General features: G+C 46.0%; 1 protein-coding gene across 5 annotated transcripts in view; it reads right to left on the bottom strand.

The window, feature by feature from the left end:
* LOC121445378 (SHC-transforming protein 3-like) overlaps positions 1-9,008 on the bottom strand; it is a 120,168-nt gene extending 111,160 nt beyond the window's left edge. For 4 of the 5 annotated variants that reach the window (XR_005973919.1, XR_005973918.1, XR_005973920.1 and 1 more), the window contains exon 1: positions 6,539-9,008. Coding sequence is in view for 2 of the 5 variants with exons in the window: in XM_041647506.1 (XP_041503440.1) it covers positions 6,539-7,015 (477 nt within the window). In the remaining 3 variants the exon portion in view is untranslated. The remainder of the gene's footprint in view (positions 1-6,538) is intronic. The other variant, XM_041647507.1, reaches the window with a different exon arrangement.
* Between the last annotated feature and the right edge of the window lie 10,324 nt (positions 9,009-19,332).

Raw genomic sequence — 19,332 nt, 5'->3', positions numbered from 1 at the left:
CCACTATAGGAAAGCAATAATTACAACCTGGAACCAGTAATTACCAGAATCACATGGGAAGTCATGTGTATTCACCACACATGTACAAATGCCAAACATATTAGCAAGCAGTTAGTCATATTTCATGGTCAGCATCTATCCTTAGAGTACAGTCATACACACTCTAGGGTCTCTATCTACCCTAAAGTACAGCCATACATACCCCAGGGTCATTATCTACCCTAAAGTGCAATCTCTCTCTCTCTCTCTCTCTCTCTCTCTCTCTCTCTCTCTCTCTCCACACACACACACACACACACACACACACACACACAGCATCCAGCCTTTAGTAGAGTAACAAACACTGTGGTCAACATTCATTCTAGTACATAGTTACACACACCCCATGGTCAACATCCATTTAGTGCACACACACACACACACACACACACACACTGTGGGCAACATCCTCCCACTCTGTAGTCCTGTGTTCAATGTCTCCTACCTGACCAGTAGTTTTTATCCAGCACATGTCAAAGGTTTTATGTGGTAATACGCTTTCTCCTCCTCTCCAGATAGTATGTACACCGGCCATTTCATTATGAATTAAATGATTCCGCATTTTCCTTATCCATTTTCATGAGTGTGCTGGCTCCTCCTTTCCCCTCTCATCCCTACCATACTTTTTCATCCAAGCTGGCACTGGTGTCTGCTCTGGCACAGCAGTCCAGCCCTCTTCCTCCCAGGCAAGTGCCCTTCTGAAGGTACAGTGCCTGTCACAGATCCATCTTTCCAATTAGGCTAGATATCAGAGCCAGAACCCTCCCAAACATGACGTCAACATTTCTACCAGTCCAGCCTCCTGGCTTTAAAGACCACCAATGATAAAACTTCCAAAGCAGGCACGGTAATATCCAGAGAGATGAACTACCATGCAAGCCCACACCAAGTAGTACTGCCTCTCACCAGCTAGCCTCAGACTCTGATGCACTATAACCCAAGCCAAGGCCACAGTTCAGCACAGCTTGTGAGACAACCCAACTTCCCTGTCACCAGGGCTTTGCTTAAAGGGTATTTAACATAGAACCTTTCAAAATGAGGCATCTGTGTAAAGGTAAAACCCGGTGCAGAGGACTGCCTTGTACAGGACAAAGTCTTGCTGATAGCTTATTGTTCAGGGTGACTTTGTTCTTAAGCGTGAATACAAATGAAACATATGAGGTCATTGGGCATTTCTAGAAATGAGACATTTGCTACTTTCTAACGAGAATGAAAATAGCACCAATTCAAACACCATTGGTTGCTCGGCTATGGGTTGCAGAAGCAGAAAGGGGTATGTATATGTGTGAGTATATGATACGTGGAGGTAGGGGTATGTATGTATGTGATGTCTGTGAGTGGGGATATGCGTCTGAGTATATGATGTGCGATGTGTTGCATTGTGCAGTCAGTGTATTTGTGTATATATGGAGGGTGTCATGTGTCTTTGTGTGTGTGTGTGGTATATAGCATGCATGTATCTATGCAGGATGAGGATTATAGTTTGTGACATGTGCTGTGTGTATCTGTATATGATTAAGATGTGAAATTTGTGTATGTGCAGTGTGTGTATATGATATGTGCTATGTGTGTATGTGTGCAATGTGCATGTATATATCTATTCAATGGAGGGGCGTGGCATAGTGATGTGAGATATGAGCCTGTATGTAGTGCATGACATGTGTGTATATTTATATGGTGTGTGTGGTGTGTGAGATGTGTATTTATGTATGTGGTGTATATATGTGTGTAGCGAAGTGTGTGTGTATATCTCTGCAATGTGTGTGTGAGAGTATTATGGAATATGGTGTGTGTGGTGTGTACTTGTGGCATGTATGTATAGCTCTGCAGTGTATGAGAGAATGGAGATATGTGGACATAAAGTGGTATGTGGCATCTGTGTACATCTGTGCATTGTGTATGTAAGATGTACAGATGTTTTATATATGGTATGTGGTGTGTATGTGTGTATATGGTAATTGGTTATAATAATGTGCGTGTTTGTATTTACATGGGGCGTGGGGTTGAACTTTGTATGTGTGGTGTTGTGTGTATGAGTATGTGTGGTATGAGTATATATCTATGTAGTGTGTGTATGTGTGTGTGTAGGATGTAAAGTATATACGTATGTGATCTGTGTGGTGTATGGCATGTGTATATATCTGTGCAGTGGGGAGTAAGATATGGATGTGTGGCAGGGTGTGTTCAGTTTACACATCAACACTTACGTCACATGAGAGAGGACACACTTTCCAGATGAAATTAACCAGGAATGCCATGAGAATTTCTAAAGATATCGTTCGAATGTTTTAGGCAATGTTTTCGTGCAAGCTATACATTACAAGGTTATTAAGAGACTTTAAGGGAAAACAACTTTTAAAGTTCAACTCCTCTAGAACTAAAACAAAATTCGATTTATTCCACTGCCTAAGACATCATGGACACACTAAAACGGACTTGTAGTGACTGTTTGCTATGAACTTCAGTCACAGTTACTAAAGAGGAGCTGGAAGAAAGAATGTCTTTATAGATGAGTCCAATCAAAATTTAAGAACAAATTTCAGGATAAAATTAGTTTATAAAAATATCCATAAAGATAAATAGAAGATTAATGAATAAAGCAGATGGCTCACACACCCCAGATTTCATCAGATTCATTAATCAGAGAAAATAAAATTGTTTTAAAAGGGTTTATAAAATAAAAAAAACAAGTCCTTTTTCCAGAAGAAAATCAGTCCCAAATACCAGGGAATAACAACTCCTTCTCGGTTGGTAAAACCTCCTCTAGCCCTGGGGATTCCATGGTAGAACTCTAGCTGAGCATGTGTTGGGCCCTGGGTTCAATGTCCAATACTGGGGGAAGAAATTTCCAGGAAGCTCGTCATCTTCATTCCAGTAAAAGGGTAATACTCACAAGCTGAAATACAGCTATCAGCAGGACCTATGAATAGCCTAAGCTGCCAGCTCCCTGAGTGGCAATCACGGCATGCCCAGCTCTGCACAGGAGCCTTGAGCCTTAGTCCATCATTTGGATTGTCTTATTTTGACCATTGGCACTTGAGCCTGCCCTAAATGTGTTCACTGCTCAGCATATCAACCCCTCTTGGCCTTTTAAAGTCTGCATTCTAAACAGCCCTTCATGTGAGGACCACACTGGAGTCGAAGGCTGGCCTGGGGCACACCACAGTCTCACACCCAACAACTGTAGTCTCAGATTCTGCCAAGCAGTTCCAAAACCGGACCTGAGGCCTGCGTGTCCTCAGAGGTTCTTCAGGGCCAGGCTCAGACTGACTTTCCTTCCTAAAGTCTCCCTAGAACCAGGGAGGAGAAGGAGGAGCAGCCTGAGTGATCCACAGGGCAGTCACACCACACGCAGGTGAACCACTGCCGAGCAACCCTCCTTCATGCCCAGCGTGTTACAGACCGTCACATCCAAACAAACAGAAAGCAAACTTCACATCCAAACAGAAAGCAAACTTTAGACAGACATGTAATGACACTATTCATGGTTCTTTGCTGTTAGGATGTTCTGCTATGTCTATCTGGGGTATGGTTTCTTGTTCTTTCTCTTTTATGCTACCACAATTGATCAAGTGCCTGGGCTACTTCGAGGGCTACAGTGTTGCCAGTGAGGCCCGGCTGTCACTAGTCTAAACCTGAGCCCTCCTGAGTACATAAGCCTTGGGGGCTGTGACTAAGTTAACAGAGTGCTTACCTAAGATGCTGGAAGCCCCAAGTTTGATCCCCAGCTCCAGGGGATCTCCATGAACTTGAGAGGCCTACATACACCTGCAACTTCCACACAGAATTAGGTAGGAGGGTCAGAAGTTTAAGGTCATCATTGACTATATAATAAGTTCAAATCTAGGCTGGAATGCTAAGACCCTATCTCAAGAAAGGAAAAAAAAACTTTTTTTTTTTAAAAAAAGGAGGGTAAACTAACAGCAGGCAGGGATAGTTGAAAATACAGGTTAAATGTGCTGTTAGCTTGGAATTCCGCTGGTTGAGAACTTTCTCAGTTTCATTTTTCCATCCTTCACTGGAAATGTCAGCAGCTGCTGAAGAAATGCTTTGATGTTGTGTCAACAGCCAACACCCATCAGGCTGTGGTGTGTACAGTACCCCTGTCCTGTAGCTGAAGTATCTGAGTCTTACCACTGCAGCGTACAGCATCCCGTGATCACCTACCCCTAGGTACTTCTTGCAGAAAACCTGTGATGATGCCGTATAGAAATCTTCCAGAGAGCTGGAAAGCATCTGAGACTGCCTTGAACTTGGAAAACAGAATTTTATCAAATGGAATTAAGGAGCTTTGCAAACTACAAACCTTCAGATTTTAGAACTGAGTTCCTGTTATAAAATGCAGGCTTTTAAAAGCATCAGAAGAATCCTTCACTCCTCAGTAACACTAAATTAAAAGATTTTCAGTTTTTCAATAAAACAAGTCATTTTAAAATTCAGCATGCCAATGTGGGGAATCTGCTCGCGTGTGCCCACAGAGGGTCATTTGATCAGCTGAAGGCGACATGCACACAAGACTACATTTTTCCTTTAATGTCTGGGCTTCTTTCTGTGTGAACTCAGACTTCTGCAGGGATGCAGGGACCACCTCTGGGCTTACGTTCACATGACACCACTGTTCACAGATGCTAAACAACAGGGACAATAGAGGACAGTACAGGCCACTAATGACTGGTACCATGCACCCTGGGGCACTGCTGTGTCCTCTCCCTTGGAGACACAGGTAGCCTCAGAGTAGGCCCAATAAGCTTTCTGACCCTCAATGTACTGCCACTGGCTCTGAGATAACTCAAACCTGTCCCCACAGAAAGAGTCTAGGCTAAACCACTATCTTCCTATGTTCCTCATTTGGCCCAGACCTTAAGTAAAGTGGTTTTTCTACCTAAAATACCATTTTAATTTGTCTGGCTGAATATTCAAATTCCAGATTCAATGACCCGCTCCTTGGGAAGGGATACAGCCGACGTCAAGTAAAGTGGTTCTTTCAAAGCGTGAGTTTGAGAATTGCCCCTCATTTTGAAAACAGCCTCTGTGTTCTGCCTAGCACACACCAGCAGCTTTGCCCAGCTCCACGTGCTTGTCTTAAATGCTTCACAAACAGAAGCATAAGATGCAATTATGAAGCTAACAGAGATAACAAACATGTTCTAGTCATGGTTTAGCCTCCAGGTAGCCGTGGTTTGGTTTCTGTTTGGTTTCTTGCTTCGTTAGTTTTACTCTTTAGACCCTGGACATATCATTTAAACAAGCAATATTCATCCCTTTAAAGATTAAACTCAACCAAATGTGTATGTTTGATGCTGAGCTGTGTCCCTTTTGCTAAAACATGATGCTAAAGTATGATATGCGTTCAGTAGCTGAGAGGTCAAATTCAAGTGCAGACTGGAGGGAGGGGGGAGGTTCCGGTGGCCACATTCTCTTTATGTGTTTTATACAGTCAAAAATAGCATGCATTCCTTTGGGGATTTGGTTCCAACCTGCCAAGATACAGCATATTTACCTGAAGATGCGCCATGTGGGGTTTTTTTTAATTGGATCTGTAACTAGTGCTTACAGACCAGACTGTTCTACAGGTTTGTCAACGCAGGTGGTGGGGAGAGCTTCTGTCTCATCAGAAAAGCCACACCTGAGGTAAGCCCCTGGACTCTCTCCTGTCCCTCACCTGGGAGAAGCATGGCTGTGGCTGCTTCAGCTGGTCAGACTGGAGGAAATGGGTTGGTAGATTACCTGAGCTGTAACACCATGCTTGTGAACTGCAGGAATTCTGCCAGTTACATTGTGAATTTTTGAAAAACGATTAACATTATTTGTGTTGCAAGAAAAACTCCTTTCCAGCCTGGGGGAGCAAGAGCCCCAGCCTCATCCCCCTCTTAGCTCATTTGAAGGAAAGACTACTATTACCCAACTACTCCTTGAACCAAGACAGTTCAGGGCCGAAGAGTATCTTTTCAGGTAAAACACGAGAACCCCTCTTACAGGAAGCAAGGCTGCCTCTGCCCTGACCTCCAGAAGTTGGGCGTTCTTGCTCTGGAGGGGAAATATGACCCACCCCGCCGCCACAGAAGGACACAGAAGTTGTGGCATTGGGGTACATCCCTCGTCGGGGGGAGGTGGCTGCCACGTCTGACTAGTGTACTTCTGGTAGGCCAAACCATGATCTCAGGATGGACGCCTAGAGCGAGAGGGGACATTGGCAGGACTCCTGGTGAAGTCAGGTGGCAGGAGTATGCCTCAACACCAGTGCTCTGGGGAAAGCAGGCCCCATGCGAGGAGACCAGACAGTTCAACCTTAACCCTACGTACCAGCAAAAGGCACATTTGTAGTTCACTCCTTGCCCTGTCGAGCAAGAGGATGGCTAAGGAGGGCGCATTTCCTCACATCCAACAGTCGTCTGTGTTCCCCGCACCTTGGGGCTCCAGAGGACATTTGTCCCAAGGCGTCCCGACTCCCCCACGCACCCTGGCCCAGGACCTTCGCCCAGCTGTGTGGGTTACCCACCTTGACCACATAGGTGACTCCCGGCCCCAACACCTGCTCGCTGGCGTGAGGAGCGCCCCGCGGGGGCCTGGGCAGCGGCTCGTCGCCGGCCCGGCTCTTCCTGGTGGCGCTCATGCTGGCGGCCTGGGCGCGAGCCCCGGGGGTCGCGCTGCCACCGTCCGGGGCCGCCAGGCTGGGCGCGCTGCAGCTGCCCGAAAGCCGCGCGCCCACCCGCTCCCGGGCAGCGGACGACAGGCCGCGCAGGCCGGAGCTGGAGAGTTTCAGGTGGGACACCTTGTGGAGCAGGTGGCCCAGGCTGCCGGGCCCATCGTCCGGCGCCTTGCGCAGCGCCTCGCCCGACACCAGGTAGGGGGTCGCCGCGGGCGCCGCCGCCGAGACCTTGCCGCCGCTGCCGCTCACCGACAGATTGTGGAGAAGGTCATCGACCGATGTCACCGAGTCATTCCTGAAGCGGTTGTACTTGGTGCGTGGAAGCATGCCCCTCCGTGAGCTCGCCGCATCCGCCCGGGCGCTGCTGCTGCCGGCCCCGGCGCGGGCTGCCGCGCATAGCACACGAGCCGCGGGCCCCGGAGCGGGACAAGGAGCTGGGGTCCCGGGACAACCTTTCCGGAGAGGGACAGCCGAGGCTGACGACCGAGCCCTCACACCGTTACAAGGCAGCAGAGCAACCGACACGCAGCGCGGGCCCGGAAGACCACGGGTTGGGGTGGAACGCTTGCCTTGCAAAAGTCATAGTTGCCGCTGATGGAGCGCCCAGCTGCACGGGGCTGCTCCCAGCAAAAGCGTGACTCACTCTGAGGAGACCCTTCTCAACAAAGGCTCGGTGAGCTCCGCAAACCACTTCCTGTAGCAAAAAGAGAGAGAGAGGGAGAGAAGAAAACGACATCCACCCGCTGACAGCAACTACAGCCAATCAGTTCTCAAATTTCCTTTTTTTACCTTCGCAGATATTTCCTTCCAATCTTTGCTTTTTCACCTACCCCTGCCCCATCCTGCATTTGTGCCAAAGTTAAATCCAGTTCCTTCAAATGATCTCTTGAACTTTCCAAAACCCATTATTCCATGCTAGGGTTCGTTCTTCCCCTGCCAAGCTCATGAGGATGAGCCCCAGAAGTGTCTGACAGCGAGCGATGCGTTAAAATGTGACGAAGGCTTTTTAAGAAGTCTTCAGGCAAATCCTGATGAATCTTGATTTAGGAAGCAGCAACAATTTTTCAGAAAAAAAAAAAAGGAAAAGAGGGAACCCTTCACCATCAGGTGAAAATGTAAAAAAAATAAATAAATAAAAGGCGTCGGTTTCCTGTGGTTTGCTTTTCTTGTTCACATCCACAGAGCAGCCATGTGTGTCTGCTGGCGAATGTCTGTGGCGATGCAATTCCTCAGACAACACACGGAAAAAAAAATCTGCACATGAACTTCTTCTCAGTACAGCTTAGGGGGTCTTGCCTGATCATTTACAGCAGCCAGCAGCCTTTCTCAGTCAGGATTAAGTTGAAAATCTACTTCCAAAAAAGAATGGTGCTTCTCTGATGAGCGGCAACAGGCTCCAGAAATCCATGCCAAGAAAGAAAAAGGGAAAAAAGAGGGTTGAGCTCTGAGCTTTATTCCAACTGAATGTGTTTAAGCCCTGGAAGCACGCCTTAGTAACACCACCAATCCATGTCAATGTCCCTTCAGCTGCTGCTTTGCAGCCCTGCAGTCAGGCAGGAAAAAAAAAAATGTGGCTGCTCTAACTGCCCATCAAATCCACAGGAAGAACGGCCTCATCCTTGGGAGTCGGGCTCAGGCTTGCAATGACACACACAGGCCTTCTTCCTGGCGTTTAGGAGAGCAGGACATCGACAGCCTCCCGGAAGGTCTGTCCAAGATTCTGAGACCTTCCTCGGTGGCCTCTGCCAGGTGGCCTCATGCATTAAGATGAATAACCTGCATCACAGGGAAGTCAACCGCTGTCAAAGTTTCCCGGTAACTTCTGTGCCAGCGAATGCTTTTGCCTTCTAGCACACTAGCAGGTCACCCTGAGTCTTCTCACGCCCAGGGCTGATCTCAGGTGGCTGCGAGGTTCCCAGGCTTTCTGGGAGCCCCAGGAACGGAGTTTAGGGAGTGTCACCCATGGCGGGCGCACGGGTGAGGCCGGCTCCAGAGGACGAAGGAGCGCTGAGCAGCCAGGCCCGCCCTGTCGCAGCAAACGCGTCCCCACCGCTCTCCAACCGCGCCGCAGCCCTAGCCCAGCAGCCACCCCGCACTCTCTTTTTTCCCTTCCCCTAGCTTGCATAGCAACAGCAGATGCGCACCCCACGGACGATTTCGATGGTGATTAGAGTCCCCCTCCAATCTGAAGCAAGTCAGCCCCACCATTCCCAAACCGTGGTCTTCATTAGAAGCAGACAAAAAAACGACAGAATGTGAATGAGATGCTGTTTGTGTGAATGAAAGGGCCAGCGAGCGAGCCAGCGTTTCTGTGAATGGAGCGGGGCCTTGCAGCCAGTGCCAGGCAATCCCCTGGGCTCAGGCGGCCTCAGCCAATGAGCGGCTGCGCCGATGACTCATTCAACAAAGGCTCGCTCAATAGTGGAAGATTCCATTTCAATCAAGGGCGGGATCTTTTATCCAACAGCAATGTGGGAAAAAAAAAAAGAGAGAAAGAAAAAAAATAACACCACCCAGATTGATTACAAAAATGCCGGGAGGAAGAGACAAGCCTGTGTAGAGAGAGGCGAGAAATTAGCTTTATAAGGATGTTGGAGACCAGTCGGGTCAGGTCCCGGTGAAGCAGGACCACTCTCTTGAAGGTGAGCTGTACCCAAACTTTCATTCACTGGTTCTTCTACATCATGGAGCAGCCATGAATGTACCAGCTTTTATTATGAATGCACACAGAAGGCACAGTCAAAGGCTAGCCTCTTCCCCCTGAAGTCTTTCCTAATTAAAGAAATCAAACATCTATGCCAGCTAAGCCTCCAGAGAGGTGGAGGGGGATCCCAAAGCTGCATCATTAACCCTTTAGCCAACAGGAGAGTTTCAATTCTATTATGAGGCCAACGGAGGGAAATGAGTGAGAAAATATGAATGGCAGTGTAAAATTCCATACAAAAATATGCTCGTTGCTGTGTGCTGTTAATATTTCAAGAATATAATACAATACAGTAAGACTACAGTTAACTGGAAAATGGTATGAATGTTTTGGTATGCAAGAGAGAAAGAAAAAAATCTAAAAAGCCCAAATGCGTCAGATGGAGTTCCACAGCCCCTGCAGGGGAGCTCCGCTCACGTGCTGAGCCCAGGAGAGCCCTTTGTTCCCCCTGGGGAGCCCTGCCTTGCTTATTTTAGGCACTATTCTCCAAAACCCAAGCATCTGGGCTACCAACCTGCAACCCACCGACAGTGATGAGAAAGGGGGGCGCCTGGATAGATAAATCTAGATGCCATGTTCGTAGTCTACGCTGTGCTTTGAATATCACGTGTTATCTGAATGCTCGTGTTGACGTCTAACCCTGGCAACCATTCCGAGGGTGAAAGCTTAATCTGTATCATTTAGTGGAAGGGCTACTGGGACGCGACTGGGATTGGGTGGTCAGAGTAGAACCTCAGTGGCTGAATACTGGTGGCTTTGTGGAAACAGAGGAGGCTCAAGTGACAGCCCAGTCAGTCAAGGGCTTATCTTGTAAGCATGAGGACCTGAATCCAATCCTCAAAAACTCATATCAAAAAACAAAAATGAACAAACAAAAAAAGATCTTGGCCTGGTGATCCAGTGTTGCATAAGCCAAAACAGGCAGATTCCTGGAGCACTGAAGCCAGCCAGCATTCTCTACTCAACCAGTCCTAGGCCAAGATGAGACCCTATCTCAAAAACCAAGATGGGGCCAGAAAGGTTGTTGTCAACCTTGATGACCTGAGTTCAATCCCCAGGACCCACATGGTGGAAAGGGACTCTTAAAGTTGTCCTCTGACCTCTGCACACATGTTGTAACATGCATGCCCCCCCCCCAGCAATCTAATGAAAAGTTGTTTTTAAAGAAAATATGACTGTCCTCTAAGGAATGAAAGTAGAAGCTCTTCTCTGTCCTCGACATGCGTGCACTCCAGCACACACATACAACCGCACACACATGCTCACACAAACGGGAAAGACCAAAGTTTGTGCATCGTGCACGCACACACATACAAACACACACCCACACATGCATGTTCCCTTTCTCTCACCATGTGAATGCCTGAGCCACTTCAGACTCTGCTGACAAGAAGAGTCATTCTGGTCTCTCAACTGTACCAGACCCTGGAACCAAAGTAAATATCTTTGTTCATAATTCACCTAATTTGGGGACTGTTATTAACAAGGGAGTTGGATTAAAACGCCATAACAGCACAAAGATAGCACCCTGCCAGAACAGCGGATAGTGAAGGCTGCTTGTCCTTACTCCTCTGCAACCCAGTGTCCTCCAATGAAAGGAAGGCACATTTCCTACTTGCAGGATTCTCTGTTCATCAGGATGAAGAGTCCAGTCAGGTGAAATAATAAATGCATGGGGGATTAGGAGTCCATGTAGAGACATCCAGTGCAGAGGTTGAAACCGGGGAATTTTAAATTCTCTAATGAGATATAAAACAGGTGGGTCAGATATTGGCTTGGCCGTGCGTGTTTATCATCCTGGCATTTGGATGGTTTGTGGCCTCTAGTGGGACAGCCAGGGCTGCATGGTGAGATTCTGTCTCAAGAACAAATGAAATAGTCAGAAATTGTAGGATAAGCATAAAACCCAGTTTGAAGGATGCCGTGGGTAAATGGGTGCAGTGATGAATACCATCACAGCCTTAAGGAAATGTCCTCACCAATGAGCAATGAATGCCCATTGCAAGTGCTGTTTACAGCCCATTTTGCACAAATGGAAGTCAAGGATCATTGGGGCTACACAATGTGCCAAACCACAGCTTCTGTCTTCACGGCCACACAAAGAGATGTACCTCAAAGAGGTGTGCTGTCTGCTGTCCAGTGAGCCTTCTCCCTGTGGGTACTGGTTATCTGTCATTAGCTAGCATAGAACAGAGGTGCCAATGGCATGAGAGACAGAAAAAGGAATGGAAAGTTCAGACTTTTTGGAAGATAGAATGGAATTTTTTTAAGATTCCTGTTACAAAGAGGAGCTAGGGAGATGGCCAGTCAGTGAAACGTCTGACACACAAGCACAGCGTGAGCTCAGAACCCACATAAAAAGTCCAGAATGGCAGTGCCCACCTGAAATCCTACTGCTAGGAACAAAGAGACAGGAAGACCCCAGAAGCTCCATGACCTGTTCAGTTAATGAACTCCTAATTCAGTCCTATCCAGTTAGTGAGCTCCTAATTCAGTGAAAGACTCGGTCTCAGAAATTAAGGTGGGGAGCTGGAGAGATGGCTCAGGGATTAAGAGCACCGGCTGCTCTTCCAGAGGGCCATAGTTTGATCACCAACACCCACATGGTAGCTCACAACTGTCGGTAAAGCCAGTTCCAGGGAAGTCGATGCCCATTTCTGGGTTCCTCGAGCACTAGGCTCACACATGGTATACAAATATAAATGCAGACAAAGCATCAATACACCTAAAATAAAAATAAGTACAGTGAAGAGTGATAGACAGTCCCCTGCCTTCACATGCACACACATGCACACACGCACATGTACACACACACACATGAACACAAACACATTACAAAAACATAAATACAAATGTTAAGATATAATAGCATACAACAGAGAGAAGTCAGAATATGTAATAGAATAAAGGGGTAGTATAGAATGAGAGGGAGGGAGGGAGGGAGAGAGGGAGGGAGGGAAGGGGGGACAGCACACAACAGTGAGACCCTCCAGGAATTGCAGGCTTCAGTACTTTAGGTTGGATTTCCTGGTAGATTTCTATCAGACCAGAAAAGAAGGGGGGGACAAAAAATGGTGGGTTGAGGAGTTAGGATGGATTTCTAGTAGTGGGTGGGGGGAATACTGTCCTTAGTGTCACCTGAGTATTCCTCTCAGGCGCTCAGCGTCAGAGGAGCAGCTAACAATAACCTGTGAGACTGCATGAGCAAACCCAGTGATGCCCGAGCGACTGAGGTACAGTTGCCTCCAGTGCGCACACACACCTCCCCACCTGGGGCCTACAGCTGCCAGTTAATAAACCTAGCTGCGGTTATAGGCTGGCTTTACCCCCCATTCCCTCCCTGAATCAGACAGTCACTCTTGGGTGGTGACCCTGGAGAAGATAACCACTACACAGTGTTGCCTACCATCCACACCATGTAAACAGACAGAAGCATTTGCTCTATAGATGTAGGTGCCTGGGGTGGTATTTAGGACAGACTAGGTTAACTGGGACAACATCTGCATGGCTCATTGACTGCTCTTACACACACACACACACACACACACACACACACACACACACACACACACGGGGCTCTGATGTCCTGCTGTCTGCTCTGGGGAATGTGAGAGGCAGAGAAGCCTCCGTCTGAGACATTGGTATTCAGACAAGAAGAGCCCTAACATTGCTTTTACAGCGCTGCAAGTCTCCACCAGGAAGTGCAGGAAGTGCCAGGAATGAGCCACCTTTGTAGAAGGTTGTTAGGCCCCTTATGAGATGCTGGTGGCAGGTTTTTGTCTATACTGAGCTGTTGCTGGGCCATCTCTGGGCTTGTGGACAGTGTGGTGGGTGTGTTGCTAGGAAACAGCCAATTGAGTGGAGTCCGTGGGAGGCTTCCTACGGAATCATGTGATCTGTGGATGGCCGCACATCCTGTGGTCAGCAAGGCTCTGCCAGGATGGCGTGAGAGGTAAATGGCCAGCTGCCGTGCCCATGGTGACCCCGTGGCATTGTCGAGATGGAACCGCATTTTACCAGACTCTGACCCTCTCCAGGGTTGTTCAGGGCTTTGGCCTTCAAACCAGATTCTGCCCCCACAAAGTCATGCCCAGGCCCACCTCTGCTGTTTTAGGAAGTGCACTGGCATTCCTAACAGGGCGCACTTCCAGTTAACCTGATCCCAGGATACGGCTCCCTGGTGACAGTCGACATACCTGCAAGCATTGCTTCTGGACAACTAAATAGCCGTCTCAGGACTTCTCCCTAATGCTACAGAGAACACTGCACCCGAGTTAGAAGCATGAAAGCAAACCCGTTTATTTGAGTCTGAAAGTCCCCAACTGTGAGCATGCAGACCCAAATCCAGAGAGATTGGCCCCTGTCTGTGCACTCAAGGGCACAGACAGAGACTCAGACACACAACAGAAATAGACTCTCAAAATATATTTGTGGATAGTCGGGACTAGGGGAGAGAACCGTCAGTAAGTGAATAAGCCCTACACATCCTCCAGTTCAACGGTTCTCCTCCCCTTCCTAACGCTGCGACCCTTTTAACTGTTCCTCATGTTGTGGTGACCCCCCAACCATAAAGTTGTTTTTGTTGCTACTTCTTAACTGTAATTTTGCTGCTGTTATGAATCATAATGTAAATATTTTTGGAGCTAGAGGCTTGTCAAAGGGGTCAAGACCCACAGGTTGAGAACCACTGCTGTAGTTACATAGACAGCTTCAAGTACATGTGTCAAAACAAAATAACCCCGTAAGTTGGACTCTGCAGTGGTGTTCTGTTACATGTGGGTTTTGCTTATTAATTCACTGTCAGAAAAGCTTTCAGACACGCAAAACTGCAGGACCCCCATGTCCCTATAATTAAACCTTCCACCCTAACAGTGTTTTTTCCAACCCCACTTCTTGTATACAACCCCCAAAGATGTCTGTGCCCTCACAGAAGAAAGACAGGGAGCCCAATCTTGTAGTTTCATCCTCCAAAACTATGAACCAAATAAACTTACTTTCGTTACGAAGTTCCCAGTATGCCGTTATAGCAACAAAAATTGGACTTAACATTTTGTATTTGAATTTCTGCAGTGAGCTCAGAACTATTCCCGAGAACTTTTCCATTTTCCTGTGGAAATAAAGCATCCAAATTGGATGGAAGTCTAAATTCTTCCAGTTTGACTAAGTTAGTAGTATAAACTTGAATAGACTCGCTGTTTTTCAGCAACTTCAGCTAGAAATTTTCTTTTAAAAATGAGTTTGATTTTGACCTTTGCATACATATATACATACATGCATACGTACATATCATTATACTTTGTCCTCATCCTTGTCCCCCATATCTCCACCCTGCTGGTCTGCTTTATCTTTCTAAATACCACCCCCCAGTTTTCATGTGATATATTCCGCTTCCCTCTCTTGTCCCTTTTCAGCCCTTCACCATCTATATATGTGTAAATGCACACCTACACCTGAGTTCTGTGTGCAAGAGAAAATGGTGGAATACTTGACTCTCTGAGTCTGGATTTTTATGTTTAATGTAATGGCCTCAGCTCCATCTGTCTGGTAAATACCACAGCTTCTTACTTCTTCACAAATGAGTGGCATTCCATTGAGTACCACCCTTCCTTTACCCTTTCAGGTATTGATGGACATCCAGGTTGGTTCCATGTCTTGATGACTACAGATAGCAAGAATAAACATTGGTGTGCGAACAACTGGACCGTAAGGTAGCATTTAGGAAACTCATATATTACGTTCAGCAGCCAAGTCTAAGGGTTTCTCTTCCCCCAAATCCTTGCTAGCATTGCTGTCACTTGATTTTGTGATGATAGCCCCATTCTGAATGGAATGAGATGGAAATTCAAATTGACTTTAATTTGCATTTCTCTGATGACTAAGGTTGTTGAGCACCTTTTCAAATGCTTATTGGCTATTTTTATTCTTTCCTTCAAGAATATTCTATTCAATAGCCCATATTTGATTAGATTTGTGGAGTTTGGGGTATTTAATTAATTTTTAGAGTTTTTAATATATTCTAGATATCAAGCTCCTTTGGATGAATAGTTAGCAAGAATTTTCTCCCATTCTGTGGGCTCTTTTCACTCTGCTAATTATCCCTACTCATGGATTCTTAGAGTGAGTTCTTGTGTTGCGGAAGCCCTTTTCGGGACTCCCTTGCCTGGGTCTTTATATCAACATGTTTCACCCTATCAGTTCCAGAGGTGGTATCTTATATTAAGGTCTTTAATCCATTTTTATTGATTATGGGATAAGAGGTATGTATCCAGTTTCGTTCTTTTATATGTAGATAACCTGTTTTGTTTTTCCTACCTGTTTTGTTTTTCCAGTACCATTTGTTGAAGAAGCTGATCTTTCTGCAATGTATATTTTTTTGGACACCTTTGCCAAACACTAGGTGGCTGTAGCTGTGTTCATTTATTTTTGGTTCCTCTGTTCTATGTCTATTTTTGCACCAGTACCACACTGTTTTGTTACTGTAGCTCTGAAACATAGTTTGAGATGAGGTATTGCAGTGCTCACAGCTTTGCTCTTTCTGCTTAGAACTGAGTTGTTTCATTCCAGACTTCAGAGAAAAGGCTTTCAGTTCCTCCCCACTGAGTATGCTGTATATAGGTCTGTAGTGTTTATTATATTGAGATATAGTTCTTCTATTTCCAGTTCCACCAGACTTTTATCATTACTGGATATTATACTGCCGAGAACCTTTCTGTGTCTTTTGGGTGATCATGTAATCTCTGTTCTTAAGTTTCTGTGCTGTAGTACATTGATTGACTTGCATATGTTGAACTATCTCTGGAATGAAACCAACTTGGTCATAATGTATGATCTTTTAAATGTGTTCTTTCAAAGAGTATATTTTAATCTCACCATCTGTGTGTGTGTGATGTGTACTGGTACCCAAACTCTTAAGGAATATGTCAGATTCCCTGGAGTTCTGGGTGGCTATGAGCTACTCCCCATTGGTGCTGGGAACTGAACTGGTGTCCTCTGAAAGAGCGGGTAAGTGCTTGTAACCACTGAGCCATCTCTTCAGACCCTCAGTGTGCTCTAAAATTTGGTTTCCAAGTATTTTATTGAGAATAAAATAAAATTTATTTATTAGAGAAGCTGACATAGTTTTCTCTTTGTATTTACTTATGTGTGTGAGTGTGTGCACGTGCATTTGAGTGTGCACATACATATGCATGTCATAGAAGCACACACATGAAGGTTAGTGGGCAACTTAAGGAAGTCAGTCCTGTCTTTCAACCGCATGTGTTCTGGGGATAGTCCTCAGGCATGGTGGCAAGTTCCTTTTCCTCCTGAGCCACTTCTCTGGTCCTCATAGTTTTCTGTTTTTCTCTGTTCTTATCCTGCCATGATATCAGGGCACTGCAGACTTCATGAAGTGGGATTGGTTGTGATCCTCTATTCCTATTTTATGGAGCATTGCTCCTAGACCCTCATTAAAGGCTCAGTGGAATTCACTGAATCTAAATTGGCCTGGGCTCTTCTTTGTCAAAAGATTGTTGATTACTGCTTCAGTCTTGTTTCTTGCTAAAGACCAGTTTAAGTTATCTTCATTTTAATTTAATTTTTGTAGGCTACATGTGGGAATTATTCATTTCTTATAGGTCTCTTGGGTTTTTAGATTCTAAGTTTTCGAAGTCTTTGCTGACAATCTTCTGAACTCCATTGGAATCTGTTGTAACATCCCCCCCCCATTTCACCTATAAACAATTAGCCTGGGTCTTCTCTCTCTTTCTTTTGGTTAACTTGGCATTCATTAATCTCCTCTCTTTTTCTGAGAAATCAGCTCCCTGACTGATTCTGTGTATTATTCACTAGTCTCCATTCCGTTCAATCTTAACCTGGTCTTTTTATTTTTTATTGTCTAACAGCTTGAGGCCTCGCTGCAACCCCGGCTTCACTTTCACAGCGTCAGTAAAGGGGCCTCTCATAGTCACGTAGGGACTCCCCCTGCCTCACATATGTGGTGCACACAAACCCATGCAAGGCCTTTGCAGCCAGCCCCTTCGCTCTTGCATTCTAAAAGCCTCTAAAGTCAATACTGTGTTTTGTCAGGATATTTTTTTTTTGTAGCAACAGAAATGAGACTAGACCAGGGAGGGGATGTCTGTTGAGAGTGCCTAGTGGACAGTGGTCCATGCAGTGAGAGCATAGGCTCAGGAAGAAGGACAAGAAGGAGTGACATTGGTATCAGAGCCCTCCTGAGACCTTAGGTTGGGGATACCACGTGGTCAGGCTGATATGAAAGCTGTGCTGAAGTCTGCCAAGTGATGGTGGTCCTGCAAGAACCACACAGAACCCCAAAAAGCAACACGAGAGCCTAAAACGGGAGTTGAAGCAAGGGTGTGGGGACACTAAAGAACGCTACTGTCCAGCACTATTTCTGTGTCTGCTGACTGTACATAACGGCAGCAAGTTCCACCAGGAAGGCATCTACATTTTCACCTTTCATATACAACTTCTTCCAAAATAACAATCTAATCTGGAGAGATGGTTCAGCGGTTACCAGTGTGTTCGGCTCTTGCAAAGGACCTGAACTCAGTGCCAAGGATCCACATATTAACCCGCAATTGTCTGTGTAACTCCATTTCTGGCCTCCACAGGCTCTTGCACACATGCAGTACACACAAACCCATGCAAGCTCACACAAATATATCTTAAAATGAATACTCAAACAATGTTAAGTAACTATCAGTAGACTGGAGAGGCATCTCTTTTTGGTAAACTGCTTGTCCTGCAAGCCTGGGGACCTGAGGTAGATGCCCAAAGTCTATGAGAGTGAGTCAGGTACGGTGGTGCACACGAGTAGCCCCAGTGCTGGGGAGATGGATAAAGTGGCTCTTGAAGCTGGTAAGCCAGTATGAGCCATTTGGCGGCTGAAGACCATCACCTCTGACTTCCAAATGCAAGTTCATCCATGAATACAAATGCTCCAGCACACACATGTGTACATAAGGATGTGCACGTCCATGCATGTACACCCCAAAGAAAGATAGAGAGAGAGAGAACAAAAATAAATGCATAGATAACAATCTAGTTCTCACTGCAAAGATCTGGGGGAATCCACTAAATGCCATTTTCTCTTTTCAATCCCTCTTCAGACATTGTCTAAGTACACAAACAAAACCTTTTACGGTAGCCCCAAATATCCTAAATTACTAAATATTTAAAAGTTACAGCACAAATATGATCTACTTTGCTGTGATATATAAAGTTTTTTAAATTATTATTATCATTATACATGGAATTTGAACCAAAGCACAAAACTCTATCAAATTCTTTAGGGTTGCATACATACACATTATCTCTCTCTCTGTCTGTCTCTCTCTCTCTCTCTCTCCTCTCTCTGTCTCTCTCTCTCTCTCTCTGTCTCTCTCTCTCTGTCTCTCTCTCTCTCTGTGTGTGTCTCTCTCTCTCTCTCTGTCTCTCTCTCTCTCAACACTCTGCAGGATTTTCTTCACTGGACAAATGTTTAAATTCACATGACTGCCTCCATACTAGGTAAAAAATGCTAATTGGCCACCAAGTTCTCGTGATGTGCTTTTTTCAAAAAATACAATATAATCTCTCGGTTTAGAATAGCAAGCATTCATGGCCAGCCTTCGGGCGTGGGGCTGTCACAAACATGCATTGAAAGGGAATTTGGGAAACGAGTCATGGTGCATTCATCTCCCCAGCACACGGAGTGCGACTGTAATTATTACAATGAGAAATTCCTGCAGACTCCTCCTGCCTGCTTCCTCTCAGCAAGTCACAATGCGTTTCCATGGAAACTCTGTTGCTAAGGGGGGGACCCCATAAGTACATCAGTGTGGTGTCTGCAGCCTGGAGAGCGTGTTAGCCTGAGAGGCCGTGTTGGCAGACATATTTATGTTTCATTTAAGCCCCTTTCCTCCATCCCATCCCTCGACGGACCAGCGAGAGAACT

Source organism: Microtus oregoni, unplaced genomic scaffold (assembly GCF_018167655.1).
Source record: "Microtus oregoni isolate MIOR12 unplaced genomic scaffold, Mior012 000181F_ref0000086, whole genome shotgun sequence".
Lineage (NCBI taxonomy): Eukaryota > Metazoa > Chordata > Mammalia > Rodentia > Cricetidae > Microtus > Microtus oregoni.
Note: the sequence above shows the minus strand (reverse complement) of the source record. Positions and strands in the feature narration are given on the sequence as shown.